At 44.7% G+C, this 18228-nt stretch overlaps 1 protein-coding gene across 1 annotated transcript in view; it reads left to right on the top strand.

Moving 5' to 3' along the window:
* LOC140489156 (NACHT, LRR and PYD domains-containing protein 3-like) overlaps positions 1 to 18228 on the top strand; it is a 78510-nt gene that overhangs the window by 46000 nt on the left and 14282 nt on the right. Inside the window, exons 10-11 of the mRNA XM_072588381.1 lie at positions 4864 to 5031; positions 13688 to 13774. Of these exons, the coding sequence (XP_072444482.1) occupies positions 4864 to 5031; positions 13688 to 13774 (255 nt within the window). The remainder of the gene's footprint in view (positions 1 to 4863; positions 5032 to 13687; positions 13775 to 18228) is intronic.

The raw sequence follows: 18228 nt of genomic DNA, 5'->3' as shown, positions 1-18228 counted from the left end.
TTATTCATATTGCCATTCAGATGCCTTTTAAATGTTGCAATTGTACCAGCCTCCACCACTTCCTCTGGCAGTTCATTCCATACACGCACCACTCACTGCATGAAAAAGCTGCCACTGCCCTCTAGGTCTAGACTTCCCCACCTCAGGGGAAAGACCTTGTCTATTTATCCATGTCCTTCATGATTTTATAAACCTCTATAAGGTCGCCCCTCAGTCAGTTTGGCTGTATGGCTCAGGGGCTTCATTAGGTTACCACAGGTGCAGGGATGGAGGTGTTGCTGGCTGGACCAGCGCTAGTTGCCCTTGAGAAGGGGGTGATGAGCTTTTGCCTTGAAAAGCTGCAGTCCATGTGCTATAGATAGATCCACAATGCTGTTACAGAGAGAATTCCAGGATTTTGACCCAGTGACACTGTGCGAATGGTGATATATTTCCAAATTAGTGTGGTGCATGGTGTGGAGGGCAACTTGCAGGTGATGCTGTTCTCAAATATCCGCTGCCCTTGTCCTTCTCTATGGAAGTGGCCATATACGTGCACAGCACCTTCCACATCTCTTTTGGAAATTTCTGCTGTGTATCTTGTCCGTAATATAAACTGCTGCTATCAAGTGTTAGAGGTCACACAACATCAGGTTATAGTCCAATAGGTTTATTTGAAATCACAAGCTTTCAAAGCGCTGTTCCTTCGTCACATCACCTGATGAAGGAGCAGCATTCCAAAAGCTTGTGATTTCAAATAAACCTGTAATGTTGACAATATTTTGTCATTTGACTTTTGATCTTGTCCACTCTGGTCCAACACTGGCATCGCCACACCATGGCTGTACTGGGTTGGTGGGGAAGGGAGTGTACATTTGTGCATGTGGTGCCATTCAAGTGGGTTACTTTGCCCTGGATGGTGTTGACTTTCTTGTGTTGTTGGAGCTGCACCTATCCAGGCAAATCAGGAGTATTCCATCACACTGTTGATTTGTGTAGATGGTGGAAAGGCTTTGTGAAATCAGGCTTTGCGTGCGGTAGTATTCCTCGCGTGTGACCTGCTCTTGTAGCCTCTGTATTTACATGGTGAACCCTGTTGAAATTCTGGTCAATGGCAACCCTCCATAGTGTTGATAGAAGGTGACACAATTGAACACCCAGGGAAGTAGTTATTTAGTCTTTACTGGGGATAGACATTGCCTGGCATTTGTCTGGTGTGAATGTCATTTGTCACTTGTTAGCCCAATCCTGGATATTGTCCAGGTCTTGCTGCACTTGGACATCGATTGCTTCAGTATATAAGGAGGTGTGAATGATGCTGAACGCTGTGCAGTCATTGGTGACGGTCTTCACTTCTGATCCTATGACAGAAGAAAAGTCATTGACCCAACAATTCACAGCTGCTTCATAAATGAACATCCCGCTGAAGAATACTTGCAGATATGTTCTAAAGCTGTGATGACTGTCCTTTAGCAACCACAGCCATCTTCTTATGTGCCAGATATGACTTCAACCAGTGGAGACTCCCACTGCAGTTTTGTGCAGGCTCCAGGATGCCACATTCACTCAAATGCAGTCTTGAGGGCTGTCACTCTCTCCTCACTTCAGGAATTCAGCTCTTCTGTCCATGTTTGAACCAAGCATTTGCGAGGTCAGGAGCTGAGTGGCCCTGATAGAACTGAAACTGGGCGTCACTGAGCAGGCTGTTGCTGAGCAGATGCGAGTACGAGTGATGCCATCAATAACACTATCACTGTTGATAACACCTTCCATCACTAGACTGATGATTGAGAGTAGACATTGTACAAGACGTTGGTTTGGCTGCATTTAGAAACTGTGCACGTTCTGGTCACCGCGTTACTAAAAGGATGTGGACGCTTTGGAGAGGGTGCAGAGAAGGTTTACAAGGATGTTGCCTGGAATGGAAGGTGCTAGCTATGAAGAAAGGTTGAGTAGGTTAGGCTTATTTTCATTAGAACAAAGGAGATTGAGGGGGGACCTGATTGAGGTTTATAAAATCATGAAGGGTATAGACAGGGTGAAGGATTCAGTAACGAGAGGTCATGCTTTCAAGGTGAGAGGTGGAAAGTTTAAGGGGGATACATGCAGCAAGTACTTCACATAGAGGGTGGTGGGCATTTGGAATGCGTTGCCAGCAGAGCTGGTAGAGGCAGGCGCGGGAGATTCATTTAAGATGCCTCTGGATAAATGCATGATTAGGTGGGAAGTAGAGGGATACAGATGCTTAGGAATTGACCAACAGGTTTAGACAGGACATTTGGATCGGCTCAGGCTTGGAGGGCTGAAGGACCTGTTCCTGGGCTGTAAACTTTCTTTGTTCTTTGTTCTAGACTAATGGGGTGATAATTCACCGGGTTAGAGTTGACCTGCTTCTAACATACAGGACATTACCTGGGCAGATTTGCACATCGTGAGGTAGATGCCAATGTTCGAGCTGTACTGGAACAGCTTGCCAAGCAGTGTGACCAATTCTGGAGCACTTGTCTTTTGTCCTGTAGTTGGCTTATCAGGGCCTGTAGCCTTTGCTATGTGTCATTGACTGCATTCATGTATCCATCAGACAAAGCTTTCACAGAGCATATAGCAGCCTTCATCAGCAGGTAGGAATTTCACTCTTAAAGTACAACTGATCTGTGACCACCACAAATAAATCCCTCCTCAATGTGCTAGCTTCCACGATACTTAAAAATTGTTGCATGATTTTACAGGCTTTGCCTATTCTATTTAGGCTTAGTAATGGATGACAGGAGATAATAGTTTAATAGAAATGTCACTAAACAAGTAGTTCAAAGCATGTAAATTTTGTACATGGTGGATAACATTCTCAAGATGGGGATGATAGAATGCTGTTCACTTGTCTGGATCAGTGCTGGCCCAACAACACTTGCAGCTCAACCTCTTCCAGGGAACAAAGGAATCCACTCACTCCATGACCAAAGCACTCTGCTGGCTGTGTGAACTGTATGGAAGATTCACTGCTGTAACGCACAGATATCTCGCAACACTTAGAGCAAAGGAGACAAACACATGAAGCCAACACCATCTGTACATTCCTTTTAAGCTACACACCAACCTGACTTGAAACAATACTGCCATTCCTTTGCTGGCACTGGATCCAAATCCTAGCCCAACCTTCAGAGCGTTGTGGATGCATGTACACCAGGTGGGCAGCAGCAAGCCAAGGTAGCGCTCAGGACAATTAGAATGAGCAACAAATGCTGCCAGCAATGGATAAAAGAATAAACAACAGCAAGCTGGACTCACTGAAAGGTAGGCCAATTTGCATTTTTATGGAACATATTTGGAGAGGAGGGAGACACCCAGAAAAAAGCCCTGTGTCCTGATGGTGTGTTGGGTTCTGTGTAACTTGGAGTACAGTGGGAGAATTTTTTGAACAATGAAAAAAGCCCTGAGTTCTATGCTGCTTTGAACAGTCAAGAGCTGGAGTCCATGTTAAGCAGAGACTACATAATATGAAGAGCCCAAGGCACCACAAAAGGCAATCTCCGATGTGTGCAAGTGAAGCTCGGGATTCAGTAATGCAGGTGAATGTCAACTAAGGTTGACTGTCTCATCCATTCAATGTAATTTATTGGTCAGGGTATTGAGTACAGGAGTTGGGAGGTCATGTTGCGACTGTACAGGGCATTTTTTAGGCCACTGTTGGGATATTGTGTGCAATTCTGGTCTCCTTCTTATCGGAAAGATGTTGTGAAACTTGAAAGGATTCAGAAAAGATGTACAAGGATGTTTCCAGGGTTGGAAGATTTGAGCTATAGGGAGAGGTTGAATAGGCTGGGGCAGTTTTCCTGGAGCGTGGGAGGCTGTGGGGTAACCTTATAGAAGTTTATAAAATCATGAAGGATATGGATTGGATAAATAGAAAAAGTTTTTTTTCCTGGGGTGGGGGAGTCCAGAACTAGAGGGCATAGGTTTAGGGTGAAAGGGGAACGATATAAAAGAGACCTAAGGGACAACTTTTTCATGCAGAGGGTGGTAAGTATATGGAATGAGCTGCCAGAGGAAGTGGTGGAGGCTGGTACAATTGCGACATTTCAAAGGCATCTGGATGGATATATGAATAGGAAGGGTTTGAGGCGATACTGATACTGGCCAGGTACTGGCAGCTGAGATTATATTGGCTTGGGATATCTGGACGGGTTGGACCAAAGGGTCTGTTTCCCTGCTGTATGTCTCTATGACTCTCCTATGGACTTTTCTACCTTTGTTAGCCCTGGTGCTGTTCTTTGAATGTTCTTTACTATCTCTTGGACCCCTCACTATATGAAACATAGTAATTGAAAATGCTTTGATATCATTTGGCACTTTCTTTCTCATCTCCGTGTTTGCAGGAGACACTGAACTCTTGAAGACCCAGTGGTGTGCAAAATTGAAGGGTTTTTAGTGCATACCTTGCCCACATCGCCACAACTCCTGACTTCAATCCTGTTAACAGGATTTCATAGTTTCCAGTGATATCATGACCCTTGTCTTCGACACCAGCACCAACTCCTTTTTTGCTCCACTGACTTACCCCATTATCCTTCCTAGCATCTCCGGGCAAGAACATAAGGATGCAGAGATTATTTTGCACCCTTATCCTATTCTCATTTAATCACGAGTGCACTTCTGTTCTGTCCTTTTTTTCCCCTCTGTATCCCCTCCTCTTTCTATGTTGCTAAATCCTTTTCAATTGGTGCTTTTTTCCAGTTCTGATGAAAGCAGATGGGACTCTGATGTTAATTTTGCAGGATCAGTGCAAGTTCTAAATCAAATCTTGAGGACTTCACACTTCACATTATTATTGTCATTGGGAACACTGGATTTATCCTTATTTCTCATTTTACTCTCTCTGATTCCCAGACTGGCTGATAATGATCTCTCAGATTCTTGTGCTGAGGATCTTGCCTCTGCTCTCAGTTCAAAGCAGTCGTTGACACATTTGGATCTGGAGGCAAACTCCTTCACAGAACAATCCGCTCCCTTTCTCTGCCGCCTCATACAGACCTGCAAGAGTCTACAGGATATTCAGTGAGTAGTTACGATACTTCATAAAAAATTATGAATTGGATTCATTGAATTTAAGGCTTAATGCTTATTATTTGGTTGGAACTGAGAAATAAGAAAATGATGATCACCTTATTGGGATTGTAGTTTAGACTCTTCATAGTCAGTGGGGCAATGAGAAACAAATGTGTAAGGAGATCTTAGTTATCAGCAAGAATAATAGGGTGTTGTGGTAGGGGATTTTAACTTTCCAAGCATAGACTGGGACTGCCATAGTGTTTAAGGGGAGAGGACTTTAAGTGTTACAAGAAAATTTTCTGATTCAATTTGGAGGCACTGCTGTTTGTCATTTTTATAAATAATTTGGATATGGACATAGAAGGATGGGTTAGTAAATTTGCAGGTGACACTCAGGTAGGCACAGTTGTGGATAGTGCCCAAGGATGTTGTGGGTTACAAAGGGACATAGACAAGATGTACAGCTGGCCTGAGAAGTGGCAAGTGGAGTTTAATGCGGAAAAGTGTGAGGTAGTTCACTTCGGAAGAAGTAACAGGAAAGCAGAGTACTGGGCTAATGGTAAAGTTCTTGGCAGTGTCGACAAACAGAGAGATCTGTGTCCAGGTGGATATATCCCTGAGAGCTGCAACCCAGGTTGATATGGTTGTGAAGAAGGCATATGGTGTGTTGGTGGATGGGGCGGGGGGGGGGGGGGGGGGGCGCTGAGTTCCAGAGCCATGCAGTCATGCTTCAGCTGTATAAGACACTGATAAGGCCACACCTGGAGTATTGTGTACAGTTCTGGTCACCGCATTAGAAGAAGGATGTGGAAGCTTTGGAAAGGGTTCAAAGGAGATTGACTAGGATGTTGCCTGATATGAAAGGAAGGTTTTATGAGGAAAGGCTGAGGAAACTGAGGCTGTTTTCATTGGAGAGAAGAAGGTCAAGATGTGACTTAATCGAGGCATATAATCAGAGGGTTAGATCGGGTGGACAGTGAGAGCCTTTTTCCTCGGATAGTGAAGGCTAACATGAGGGGACATAGCTTTAAATTGAGGGGTGACAGATTTAGGGCAGATATCAGGGGTAGTTTCTTTACTCAAAGTAGGGGTGTGTAACTGTCTGCCTGCAGCAGTAGTAGACTCGCCAACATTAAGGTAATTTAAATGGGCATTGGGCATACATATGATAATGGAACGATGTAGGTTAGATGGGCATCAGATTGATTTCATAGAATGGTTAAACATCGAGGGCTGAAGGGCCTGTACTGCGCTGTAACATTCTATGTTCTAATATGTGGAACATGCAAACCTTAGCCACTGAACATGATTCTATTAGTTTTGCATTAGTGATGGAAAAGGATAGACCAGATCAAAAAGTTAATGTTCTAAATTGGAGAACGTATTAATGGGAGGGTTTAAACTAGTTTGGTGGGGGAGGGGTGTGAACCAGAACTACATATCTGAGAGAGGGGTACTTGTAGGTGGGGTAGTGACAGGATTTAGTGAATCTATCAGGGAGGTTTTTCACGTGATGAAACAAAGGGATTGATTAAAGTGTGTCTGCTTTAACGCAAGGACTGTTAGAAATAAGTGTCACGAACTTAGAACATGGATCAGTACTTGGAACTATGATGTTGTACTCGTAACGGAGATGTGGGTTTCACAGGGGCAGGAATGGTTGCTAGATTTCAGGGTTTAGAACATTCAAAAAGGGAGGGGGGGAAGAGGAGGGGGTGTAGTGTTGCTAATCAGAGTACATCACAGCTACAGAAATGAAGGTTGTTGAGGAAGGTTTGTCTACTGAGTCAGTATGGGTGAAAGTTAGGGAGCAGCCACATCATTGGGAGTTTTCTGCAGACCCCCTCATGGCAGTAAGACGATCGAAGAACTCAGGCTGGCAGGTTTTGGGAAAATGCAAATGTAGCAGAGTTGTTGTTATGGGTGACTCCAACTTTCCCAATATTGACTGGAACTTCTTTAGTGCAGATGGTTTGGATGGAGCCGTTTTTGTCAGGTGTGTTCAGGAGGGTTTCCTTACTCAGTATGTAAACAGACCGACGAGGGGAGAGGCCATTTTGGATTTGGTGCTCGGCCATGAGCCAGGACAGGTGTCAGATCTCACGGTGGGAGAACACTTTGGTGAAAGTGATCACAACTGCCTCACATTTAACATATTCTTAGAGAGGGAAAGGAGCAGTTACCGAGGGAAGATACTTAAGTAGGGAAAAGGAAGTTATGATGCTATCAGACATGAGTTGGGAAGTACAGACTGGAGCAATTGTTCCACAGAAAGGGCACAACAGACATGTGGAAACTGGTTAAGGAGCAGTTATTATGAGTGATGCATAAATTTGTTCCTCTGAGACAGGCAAGCTTAAGGAGTCTTAGATAATGAGAACAGAGGAGATTCTCCTCAAAAGGAAGAAGGCAGCTTACGTAAAGTGGAGGAAGCAAGGATCAAGCACAGCTTTAGAGGATTATAGGCTTGCTAGAAAGGAGCTGAAAAACGGACTTGAGGGTGAGCCAGGAGGGAGCACGAAAAAGGCTTGGCAAGAAGGATTAGGGAGAACCCAAAGGTATTTTACTCATACGTGAGGAATAAGAGAATTATCAGGGAGAGGGTAGGGCTGATCAGGGATAGCATAGGGAACTTGTGCGTGGAGTCTGAGCAGATAGAGGATGCCCTAAATGAGTCTTTTGCTTCGGTTTTCACTAAGGAAAGGCACCTTGGCGTGAATGAGAACTTTGAGGACCCGTGAAGCAGGCTTGAACAGATCGAGATTAAGGAAGTTGATGGGCTGGAAATTTTGGCAAACATTAAGATTAATAAGTCTCCAGAGCCAGACCAGATTTATCCTCGGTTGCTCCGGGAAGCGAGAAAGGAGGTTGCTAAGCTGTTGGCAACGATCTTTGCTTCTGCATTCTCCACGGGAGTTGTACCAGAGGATTGGAGGGAGGCGAGTATTGTTCCTCTTTTCTAGAAGGGTAATGGGGAAGTCCCTGGCAATTACAGACCAGTCAGTCATACATCTGTGGTCAGCAAGGCTTTGGAAAGAATTCTGAGGAATGGATTGATGACTGCTTGGAAAAGCATAGCCTGATTAAAAGCAGTCAGCATGGCTTTGTGAGGGGCAGGTCATGCCTCACAAACCTTACTGAGTTCTTTGAGGAGTTGATGAGACAGGTCGACGAAGGTCGGGCAGTGGATGTGGTGTATATGGACTTCAAGTCATTTGATAAGGTTCCCATGATAGGCTCATTAATAAAGTCAGGACATATGGGATACAGGGAGATTTGACTCTCTGGATTCAGAATTGGTTGGCTGACAGAAGTGGTTGTAAATGGAAAGTATTCTGCCTTGAGGTCAGTGGTGGGTGGCGTCCCATAGGGCTCTGTTCTTGGGCCTTTGCTCTTTGTAGATTTTATAAATGACTTGGATGAGGAGGTTGAGGCGTGGGTTAGTAAATTTACAGATGACACAAAGGTTGGAGGTACTGTCGATAGTATAGAGGGCTATTGCAGGCTGCAGCATGACATAGACAGGATGCAGAGCTGGGCTGAGAAATGGCAGATGGGGTTCAACCTGGATAAATGCGAAGTGATGCATTTTGAAACATAGAACTTGAATGCTGAATATAGGATTAAAGACAGGATTCTTGGCAATATGGAAGAACAGCGGGATCCTGGTGTTCAAATACATAGATCCCTCAAAGTTGCCAACTAAGTGGATAGGGTTGTTAAGAAAGCATATGGTGTTTTGGCTTTCATTAACGGGGGATCATGTTTAAGAGCCACGAGGTTTTCCTGCAGATTTACAAAACCCTGTGAGACCACATTTGGAATATTGTGTCCAGTTCTGGTCACCCTACTATAGGAAAGATACAGTGGTTTTGGAGAGGGTGCAAAGAAGGTTTACCAGGATGCTGCCTGGACTGGAGGGTTTGCCTTATGAAGAAAGGTTGACTAATTTGGACTTTTCTCTTTGGAGAGAAGGAGGAAGAGAGGTGACCTGATCGAGGTGTACAAGGTAATGAGAAGCATGGATAGAGTCGATAGCCAGAGACCTTTCCGTCAGAGTCTGGTTCTTTACGCAGAGAGTTGTGAGCACATGGAATGCATTGCCAGAGCGGTGATGGTGGAAACGGAGTCATTGGGGACATTCAGGTGACTGCTGGGTATGCACATGGACAGTAGTGAATTGAGGGGTGTGCAGGTTAGATTATTTTATTTTAGATTAGGGTTAATCATTGACATTACATTGTGGGCCAAAGGGCCTGTTCTGTGCTGTATTTTTCTAATTAACGATGTTCTAATTAACGACACAGGTAAGGAAATGGAGGAGCACCTGAAAAGTGAATATTGGCAGTTCGGTTAGAAGCTAGAAGGCAGGAAGAGCTGAGTAGTAATCTCCAGATTGCTGCCCGTGTCACATGCTAGTGAGGTTAAGAACAGAGAGTGAGTGCAGTTGAACACGTGGCTGCAGGGCTGGTGTAGGAGGGAGGGCTTCAGATGTGTAGATCATTGGGCTGTCTTCTGGGGGAGGTGGGACCTGTACAAGAAAGACTGGTTGCACCTGAACTGAAGAGCGCCAATAGCCTGGGCGGGAGGTTGGGTAAAGATCTTCTGGAGAGTGTAAACTAGATTGCCAGGGTGGTGGGAACCGGAGCTATGAGTCAGATGATGGAGTAGGTAGTGAACAGCCAGATATAACATGCAAAGAGTCTGTGAGGAGGGAGAGGCACTTGATAGGGTAAAGGTGCAGTCAGTGTGGTGGGTTGAAGTGTGTTTATTTTAATGCAAGAAGTACCAGGAATAAGGGTGATAAACTTAGAGCAAGAATCAGTCCTTGGAACATTATAGAGACTTGGATATCTCAGGGTCAGGAATAGTTGTTGAATGTTCCAGGGTTTAGATGTTTCGAAAGGAATAGGGGGGAGAGGTAAAAGAGGTGCAGGAATGGCATTGCTAATCAGGGATGGTATCATAGCTACAGAAAGGGAGGTCATTGAAGAGCCTTTATCTCCAGAGTCATTATGGGTGGAAGTCAGAAACAGGAAAAGAGCAGTCACTTTATTAGCAGTTTTTTGCAGACCCCACCTCCAAATAGCAACAGAGACATTGAGGAGCAGATTGAGAGGCAAATTTTGGAAAGGTGCAGAAGTAACAGGGTTGTTGTCATGAGTGACTTTAACTGCCCAATATTGATTGGAAACTCAGTAGTTCAAATAGTTTGGATGGAGCAGTTTTTGTCAGGTGTGTTGTGAAGTGTTCCTGACTCAATACATAGGCTGAACTAGAGGGGAGGCCATCTTGGATTTGGTGCTTGGCAATGAGCCATGCCAGGTGTCAGATCTCAGTGGAAGAGCATTTTGGTGATAGTGATCACAACATCCTGAGCTTTACTATACTCACAGAGAAGGATAGGAACAGATGGTGTGGGAAAATATTTAATTGGGGGGGAGGGGCATTATGATGCTATTAGGCAGGAACTGGGGCCTAAATTGAGAATAGTCCTTCCCAGGGAAATGCATGACAGAAATGTGGAGGTTGTTTAGGAAACACTTGCTGATAGTGCTGGACAGGTTTATCGCACTGAGGCAAGGAAGGAATGGTAGGTTGAAAGAACCTTGTATGATAAGAGATGTGGGATATCTTTTTTGTTAAGAGTAGATTACTTACAGTGTGGAAACAGGCCCTTTGGCCCAACAAGTCCACACTGACCCGCCGAAGTGGAACCCACCCAGACCCATTCCCCTACATTTACCCCTTCATCTAACACTACAGGCCAATTCACCTGACCTGCACATTTTCGGACCGTGGGAGAAAACCGGAGCACCCGGAGGAAACCCACGCAGAGAATGTGTCAGCCGCCTGAGGCGGGAATTGAACCCAGGTGTCTGGCGCTGTGAGGCAGCAGCGCTAACCACTGTACCACCATGCTGCCCACTAATCAAGAGGACGAAGGAAGCTTACTTAAGGTTGAAGAGGCAAGGATCAGACAGGGCTCCAGAGGGTTACTAGGTAGCCAGGAAGGAACTCAAAAAGTGTGGTGCTGGAAAAGCACAGCCAGTCAGGCAATATCCAAGGTTTTGAGCATGAGCTCTTCATCAGGAATGAGGGGGTGGCTCAAGGGGGCTGACAGATAAATGGGGATGAGGGGCTGTGAGTCTGGTGGCAAGGTAGCTGCGATTGTGATAGGTAGATGAAGGTGGGGGTAATGGGGATAGGTGGGAAGGAAAATGAACAGGTAGGACAGTTCAAGAGGGCAATGCTAAGTTGGACTGTTGGATCTGGGATAAGGTGGGGGGAGGGCAAATGAGGAAACTGGTGAAATCAATAAGTTGGTATCCTGTCCCCCCGGTGTAGAATGTCCCAGAGAATATTCTACTGGCCTCCACTGCCAAACTCTAGCCGCTTGATGCCTGGAGGAAAGATGCCTCATCTTCTGCCTTGGGGCTATCCAACCACACACAATCAATGTGCACTTCACAGTTTCCTAATTTCCCCACCCCCCAAATTATCCCAGCTCAAACCTTCCAACTCGGCACCGCACTCTTGAAATGTACTCCCTGTCCATCTTCCTTCCCACCTATTCGCTTCACCTTCCTCTCTGAATGATTACCATCACCACCACCTTCATCTACCTATCACATTCCCAACTACCATCCCCTTAATTCCTGATGAAGAGCTCATGCTCAAAGCATCAATTTCCCTGCTCCTTGGATACTGCTTGATTGGCTGTGCTTTCCCAGCACCACATCTTTTGACTCTGATCTCCAGTGTCTGCCGTCCTCACTTTTTCCTAACCAGGAAGGAACTGAAGAATGGACTTAGGAGAATGAGAAGGGGGCATGAAAAAGCTTTCGCAGACAGGATGAAGGAAAACCCTAATGCATTCTACGCTTATGTGAGGAACAGGAAGATTCCCAGAGTGAGGGTAGGGATGATCAGGGACAGTGGAGGGTATTTGCGTCTGGAATTGGAGGAGGTTCGGGAAGTCATGAATGAATACTTGGCGTCAGTATTCACTACTGAGAGGGACCTTGATGTTTCTGAGGACAGCGTGACACAGACTGATATGCTCAAACAGGTTGATGTTAAGAAGGAGGATGTGCTGAAAATTTTGAAAGTTATGATAGATAAATCCCCTGGGCCACATGGGATGTACCCAAGGTTTCTACAGAAGTGAAGAAAGAGATTAGTGTGCCTTTGGCGATGATCTTTGCATCCTCACTGTCCACTGGAGTAGTGCTAGATGATTTCAGGGTGGCAAATGTTCAAGAAAGGGAATAGGGGTGATCCTCAGAATTACAGACCAGTCAGTCTCATGTCTGTATGGGTGAAGTACTTATGATTTATGATTTATTGGAAAGCATTAGCTTGAATAGAGATAGTCAGCATGGCTTTGTGAGGGCTTGGTCATGCCTCATAAATCTTATTGAACTCCTTGAGAATGTGACGAAACACATTGATGAATGTAGAGTAGTGGATGTGGTGGGTGTGGATTTTAGCAAGGCGTTTGAAAAGATCCTCATGGTAGATTCATTCAGAAAGTCAGGAAACATGGGATACAGAGAAACTCAGCTGTCTGGGTATAGAATTGGCTGGCCCATGGTGGTGGTAGGTGGAAGGTATTCAGCCTGGAGCTTGATGACTGGCAGTGTTACGCAGGAATCGGTTCTGGGACCTCCGCTCTTTGTGATTTTTATAAATGACCTGGGTGAGGAAGTGGAAGGGTGGGTTAGTAAGTTTGCCGATGACGTGAGCATTGATGGAGTGGTAGATAGTCTGGAGGGCTGTTGTAGGTTGTAACGGGACATTGACAATTTGCAGAACTGGGCTGATAAGTGTCAGATGGAGTTCAACCTGGAAAAGTGTGAAGTCATTCACCTTGGAAGGTCAAGTTTGATTGCAGAATATAGGGTTAAAGGCAGGATTTTTAGCAGTGTGGAGGAACAGAGGGATCTTGGGGTCTGTGTCCATAGATCCCTTAAAGTTGCCACTCGAGTTGTTAGGGTTTTGAAGAAGGCATGTGGTATGTTTGCTTTCATTAGCAGAGGGATTGAGTTTAAGAGCTGCAAGGTTATGCTGCAACTCTATAGATTCCTGGTTAGACCACACTTGGAATATTGTGTTCAGTTCTGGTCACCTCATTATAGGAAGGACATCGAAACTTTAGAGAGGGTGCAGAGGAGATTTACCAGGATGCTGCCTGGACTGGAGGGCATGTCTTATGAAGAAAGGCTGAGGGAGCTGAGGCGTTTCTCACTGGAGCGAAGAAGGATGAGAGGTAACTTGCTAGAGGTGTACAAGATGATGAGAGGCATAGATAGAGTAGATAGCCAGAGACTTTTTTTTCCCAGGGCAGAAATGACTGTCACGAGGAGGCATAATTTTAGGGTGAGTGGAGGAAGGTTTCGGGGAGATGTCAGGTAGTTTCTTTACACAGAGGTGGGTGTGTGGAATAAACTGCCAGCAGTGGTAGTAGAATCAGATACTTTAGGGACATTTAAGCAACTCTTGCATGGACACATGGAAGATTGTACAATGAAGGATATGTAGGTTAGTCTGATCTTAGAGTAGAATAAAAGGTAGGCACAGCATTGAAGGTTGAAGGCTCTGTCTTGTGCTGTACCATGCCATGTTCTATTAATGCATTTTTCACTCTCTCTATGTTCAGATTTTATGTTAATAAATTGGGAGATTCTGGAGTGAAATTACTTAGTGCAGCTCTGAAGAATCCAGACTGTAAAATAGAGAGACTAGGGTAAGTACCAGAATGAGACACTGTTTACAATCACCGGATGTCTGACATTGTTTATTATCATTGTCATCAAGAATAGTGTTATCTGTCATGTTTTGTAATATGGGTATTTGTAATAGTATTAATATCAAGCATGAAAATGAACATGGAACAAAATGCAAAAAAGACACAATTACTGGTGGGTATAGGAACACCTATTATTGAAATCTGATGCTGTAATATTCTATTTGCATCAAATAACAGTTGTCGATAAGGGAAAGGTGAATTGAATTATTTTATGGCTTTTCTATCTGTAAGAGCTAACTTTTTAAAATTTTTGATTAATGATCAACTGAAGAAAGCTAACGGGCTGAATCTTACTTTCTTTTGGCTCAGTGTCAATTTTATCATGTATCATCGAGGGTTGCTGTCTCTGAGACCTTGAGTTTTCTTCTGCTATAATCCCAATCTTGCCTCATTAACTACCTAGCCTCACCTGCAATGCCCCTCTTGTCTGTTGTTAACCTGATTTCACTATCCGTCATTGCCCGCATATCGTAGGTTAGACTGACATCCCTGCTGTATCTTTGAAAGGTAATTGCGCACCCAGACAAGCAGTGCCAGTTCAATAACTGCCCTTTGTGGAGACTTACATTTTGCCCAAACTTGATAGATAAGAGGAATTTGGCACTCTGCCTTACAGATAGGTGACTGGAGGCCCTATTGAAAGGGGTTGTGCAAAACAGGGCCCTTTTCTTCTGCCAGAACTGACAGAGTAGGCCACAACACCAGACCCTGTGAGCCTGGAACGAGGATGCCACCTGGAACGAGGATGCCACCTGGAACAGTATGGTCTCAGCCGCCTGGAAGAAAGCCCTGCACTGTAGGAGGAAGGACAATGATTTTCTCTGATCCATTACAGTAAATTACAGAATCTACTCTCTGCTACCTCATGCTCACTCTGTCTCTGCTGCTGCATGTACCTCACACCCGTCCTGGTACATACTGTTCCATCTTCCCTTACCCAATCCCCCCACCCCCCCCCCCCCCCCCCACCCCCCCCACATCCTTAACCCTGCATGGCCTCTGTGCTGCCTACTCGGAAGGCCGCACCACATTTTTCCCACCATCGCTAGCTGTAACAGCTGTATCACCCACTATCATTTCCCTTAATCTATCCCTTTTCCTATTTCAGCAGAAAATTGCCCACAATAAGGCAGAGAGAGTCAAGGCAGATGGTGGGCTGCCCAATGTTCAGCTCCTTCTCCCTTATGAGGAGAGGATCCTGACTGACCACCCCAAGCGGCTGTCTGACAGTGTCCCAGCTCCTGGACTGGTATCAGAGGCTGCCCTGGATTCTCCTATGACTGTGTACAGTTGGCACACCGTTTCCTTGCTTTACTTCTGCTCTAAACAACAGGGCAGTCAGTAGTATTGTAAGCTTGGTATCTTTGCTTAAAGGGGGAAAGTGCTTAAAAGCAAGGCAAAGCAGAGATGCTGTGAGCATCTGGACAGCACGCAATCACTGAGCCCAAGAAGTAATCTGGTCTGATCCATCAGCTTGGTTTCTGTCACTGAGCACAGAATATCTTTACAGCAGCATTGCAGTGATAATCTCTGTGCTCTGAGATGTAACTTTAACGGGCACAAGCAGATTATAAGTCAATCAAAGCTGTGCCACGTTGATGCAGTAAATTCAGCTGACCACAAGAATGATCTCCCGAGAGAAAATCTCATCAAAACATTCAACTGATTAGGTGTCAAGACTGGCCTTGCTAGACTTCTCATGTGACTTTCCCAATGGTCTACATTGACTCCCCAAAAGCTGTTGACCATCGGTAAGGCAGGAGTATGATGGAATGCAGTTGCCTGGAGTGGCAGCTCCAAAAACACTCCAGCTTGACAAAGACAAAGCAGCCCATTTGGTTAATACCACATCCACAAATATCCACTCTTCCCACCACCAGCACTCAGTAGCAATGTGTATTGCCTTCAAGATGCTGAAATTTACCAAAGATCTTGAGACAATACCTTCCAAATCCATGAGAAGGATAAGGGCAGAAGAAATGTAATAAGAGCAACACCTGGTAAAGGTTCCCTTCGAAGCCAGTCTGACTTAGAGTTCTGTTCACATTCCTTCAATGTTGCTGGGTCAGAATCCTGGAAGTTCCTCTCTAACAGTGTTATGGGTCAACCTACAGCATGGAGATTGCTGCGTTTCAAGGATGCAGCTCTTCCCGCACCTTAAGGGCAACTAGGGACAGACAATACATGCTGGCCAGCCAGTGATGCCTAATCCCATGAATGAATAAAAAGAAAATGTAGTTAGGCAGAGAGTGTAGAGAGGAAGGATAATGAATAGGGGAATGTGAGTAATAGAAGGCAAGAAAGGCAAAATAACAAAATACAGATGGTGCAAAACAAAAAGGGAATAAAACATCCTGAAGACATGAGCCTTAATTGTATCAGCAATGTAGAGATGGGCTGAGGGCTGGGATTTGTGTAAAAATGGCTGCAGCTGTGGTTCAGGGGAGAGTACATTGGATGTAGATATTACTGGGGATGGCCTGGCTGACAGATCTTGCTTGAATCCAATGGGATGGTAATTAACTCTCATAAACAGGCCGTTAACTGATTTCACAAGCTTTTTAGATACATTATAAGGAGGATGCATTTATTCAAGTGAGCATCAATTCTAAGTGGGCAAAAGTGGGTATTACAGATGCTGGAGATCAAAGTCTAGATTAGAGTGGAGCAGGCAAATCAACATTTCGGGCAAAAGCCCTTCATCAGGAATGAAGCAATGCCATCAGTTCTAGGTGGAAGGTCAATCTTGCAATTGGCATCCATTGTGACAGGTAATATGTTTTGGTGATGCTGGTTGCATACAGCAGTAACAGTTTGGTGTAACGACAATGTTTCCATCATAGTGAAGCACTGAGTGTTCTTTCTGACTTGGAATTTATATTGACTGACCCCGAACCTCTTGCTTCAATTCATGCAACTACTTGCACAGCTTTCCCACTGATCGTGTAACTCTGTGTTCTGCCACAACATCACCAGTAACCACCCTGCTGTCATTAATCCACGTGGAGTTGGTCTGTTTTGCTCTACTGGATGTTGCCCTAAGTTCCATTTAAGATATGTGGTAGCAGATCTGTCCATCTCTGCCCTGTGTTCTGTACAGCTTTAGCTAACGCTCTCTTTAATATCCTGTTCATTCGCATGACCATTCCCAAGATCTGCAGATGATAGAGGCTGTGAAATCTTCATTTCATTCCCAGCAACTTACAAACTTCATGAGAACTTAGGAACAGAAGTAGGCCATTTGGCCCCTCAAGACTGCCCCACCATTCATAAAATTGTTGCTGATCCCCAGGACTTGAGACATCTTTTGTGCTATCTCCTTATAGCCCTTCACTCCTTGATATTTCAGAAATCTCTCTACTTCCTCTTTAGATAGTTTGTGATCCATGCTCCACAACTCTCTGGGCCAGAGAATTTCCAACATTCACTATTCTCTGGGAAAATAAGTTCCTTTGCATTTCAATTTGAAATCTGTTTTCTCTTTTTCTGTAACTCCGCCTCCTAGTTTAAGATTCACACACTAGTGGAAATATCTACTCAACATCTACTCTGTCGAGCTGCCAATCCCAAATCTTGTGTGTTTCAATAGCTCTTCCCTCATTCTTAAGAATAAAAACCTCATTCTTGAGTCAACATCTTCATCCCACAAATTGGCCTAGTGGACCTATTTTGAACTGCCTCCAATACTGATATCCCTTTTGTTAAATATAGGGTACAAAGCTGTACACAGTAGTCTGGGTTCAACCTCATCAAAACCCTGTAGAGTTGTTGTAAGACTTTTCAAATTTAAACTCCATCCCCTGCAGCGATGAAGACTTTGCCTTCTGAATTGCTTGTTGCCTCTGAATCATTCCTTAATGCTTTAAAACTCATTGTGATCTCGATCCATCTGTAATGGTATTCCCCATCGAGGGGATTACCCCCTCTACCATTAGTTGAGTGACAGGTGTGGGTGAACAGTCTCGTGTGAAAGAGATTTCATCCACATTGTAAATCGGCCAATAACAATGAAACAATAAACCTTTCCCATGCCCGGTGAGTGGTCCTGAGGAATATTTGGAACTGCTCCCATGGCTCCTTTGGTCAGGGCTGTTACAACACTGGGACCTTGTTTGATGCTCCCAGGTTATGCTGAGCACATTCCATACATCAACATGGTGCTCTACTGTGCCTCTTCCCATTCCATGCCATCACAAGAATCTGCTCTTCCTCCTCAATGTGGCTTCCTTCCCATGCTGTGTATTTTTGTGAAATGCTGGGGTTAAGGTGCTACCATCTTTCCTCTCTTCATCAGACTCGTCGGTGCCTTTTTGCCATTCTTTGTTTTTCCAATTGCTATTGTTCCCCTTCCTCCTCTTCAGTATCCCTGCTTACACTTCCTCATTCTCGAT

Source organism: Chiloscyllium punctatum, chromosome 18 (assembly GCF_047496795.1).
Source record: "Chiloscyllium punctatum isolate Juve2018m chromosome 18, sChiPun1.3, whole genome shotgun sequence".
NCBI lineage: Eukaryota > Metazoa > Chordata > Chondrichthyes > Orectolobiformes > Hemiscylliidae > Chiloscyllium > Chiloscyllium punctatum.
The sequence above is the reverse complement of the archived record's forward strand: the minus strand, read 5'-3'. Positions and strand labels throughout refer to the sequence as shown.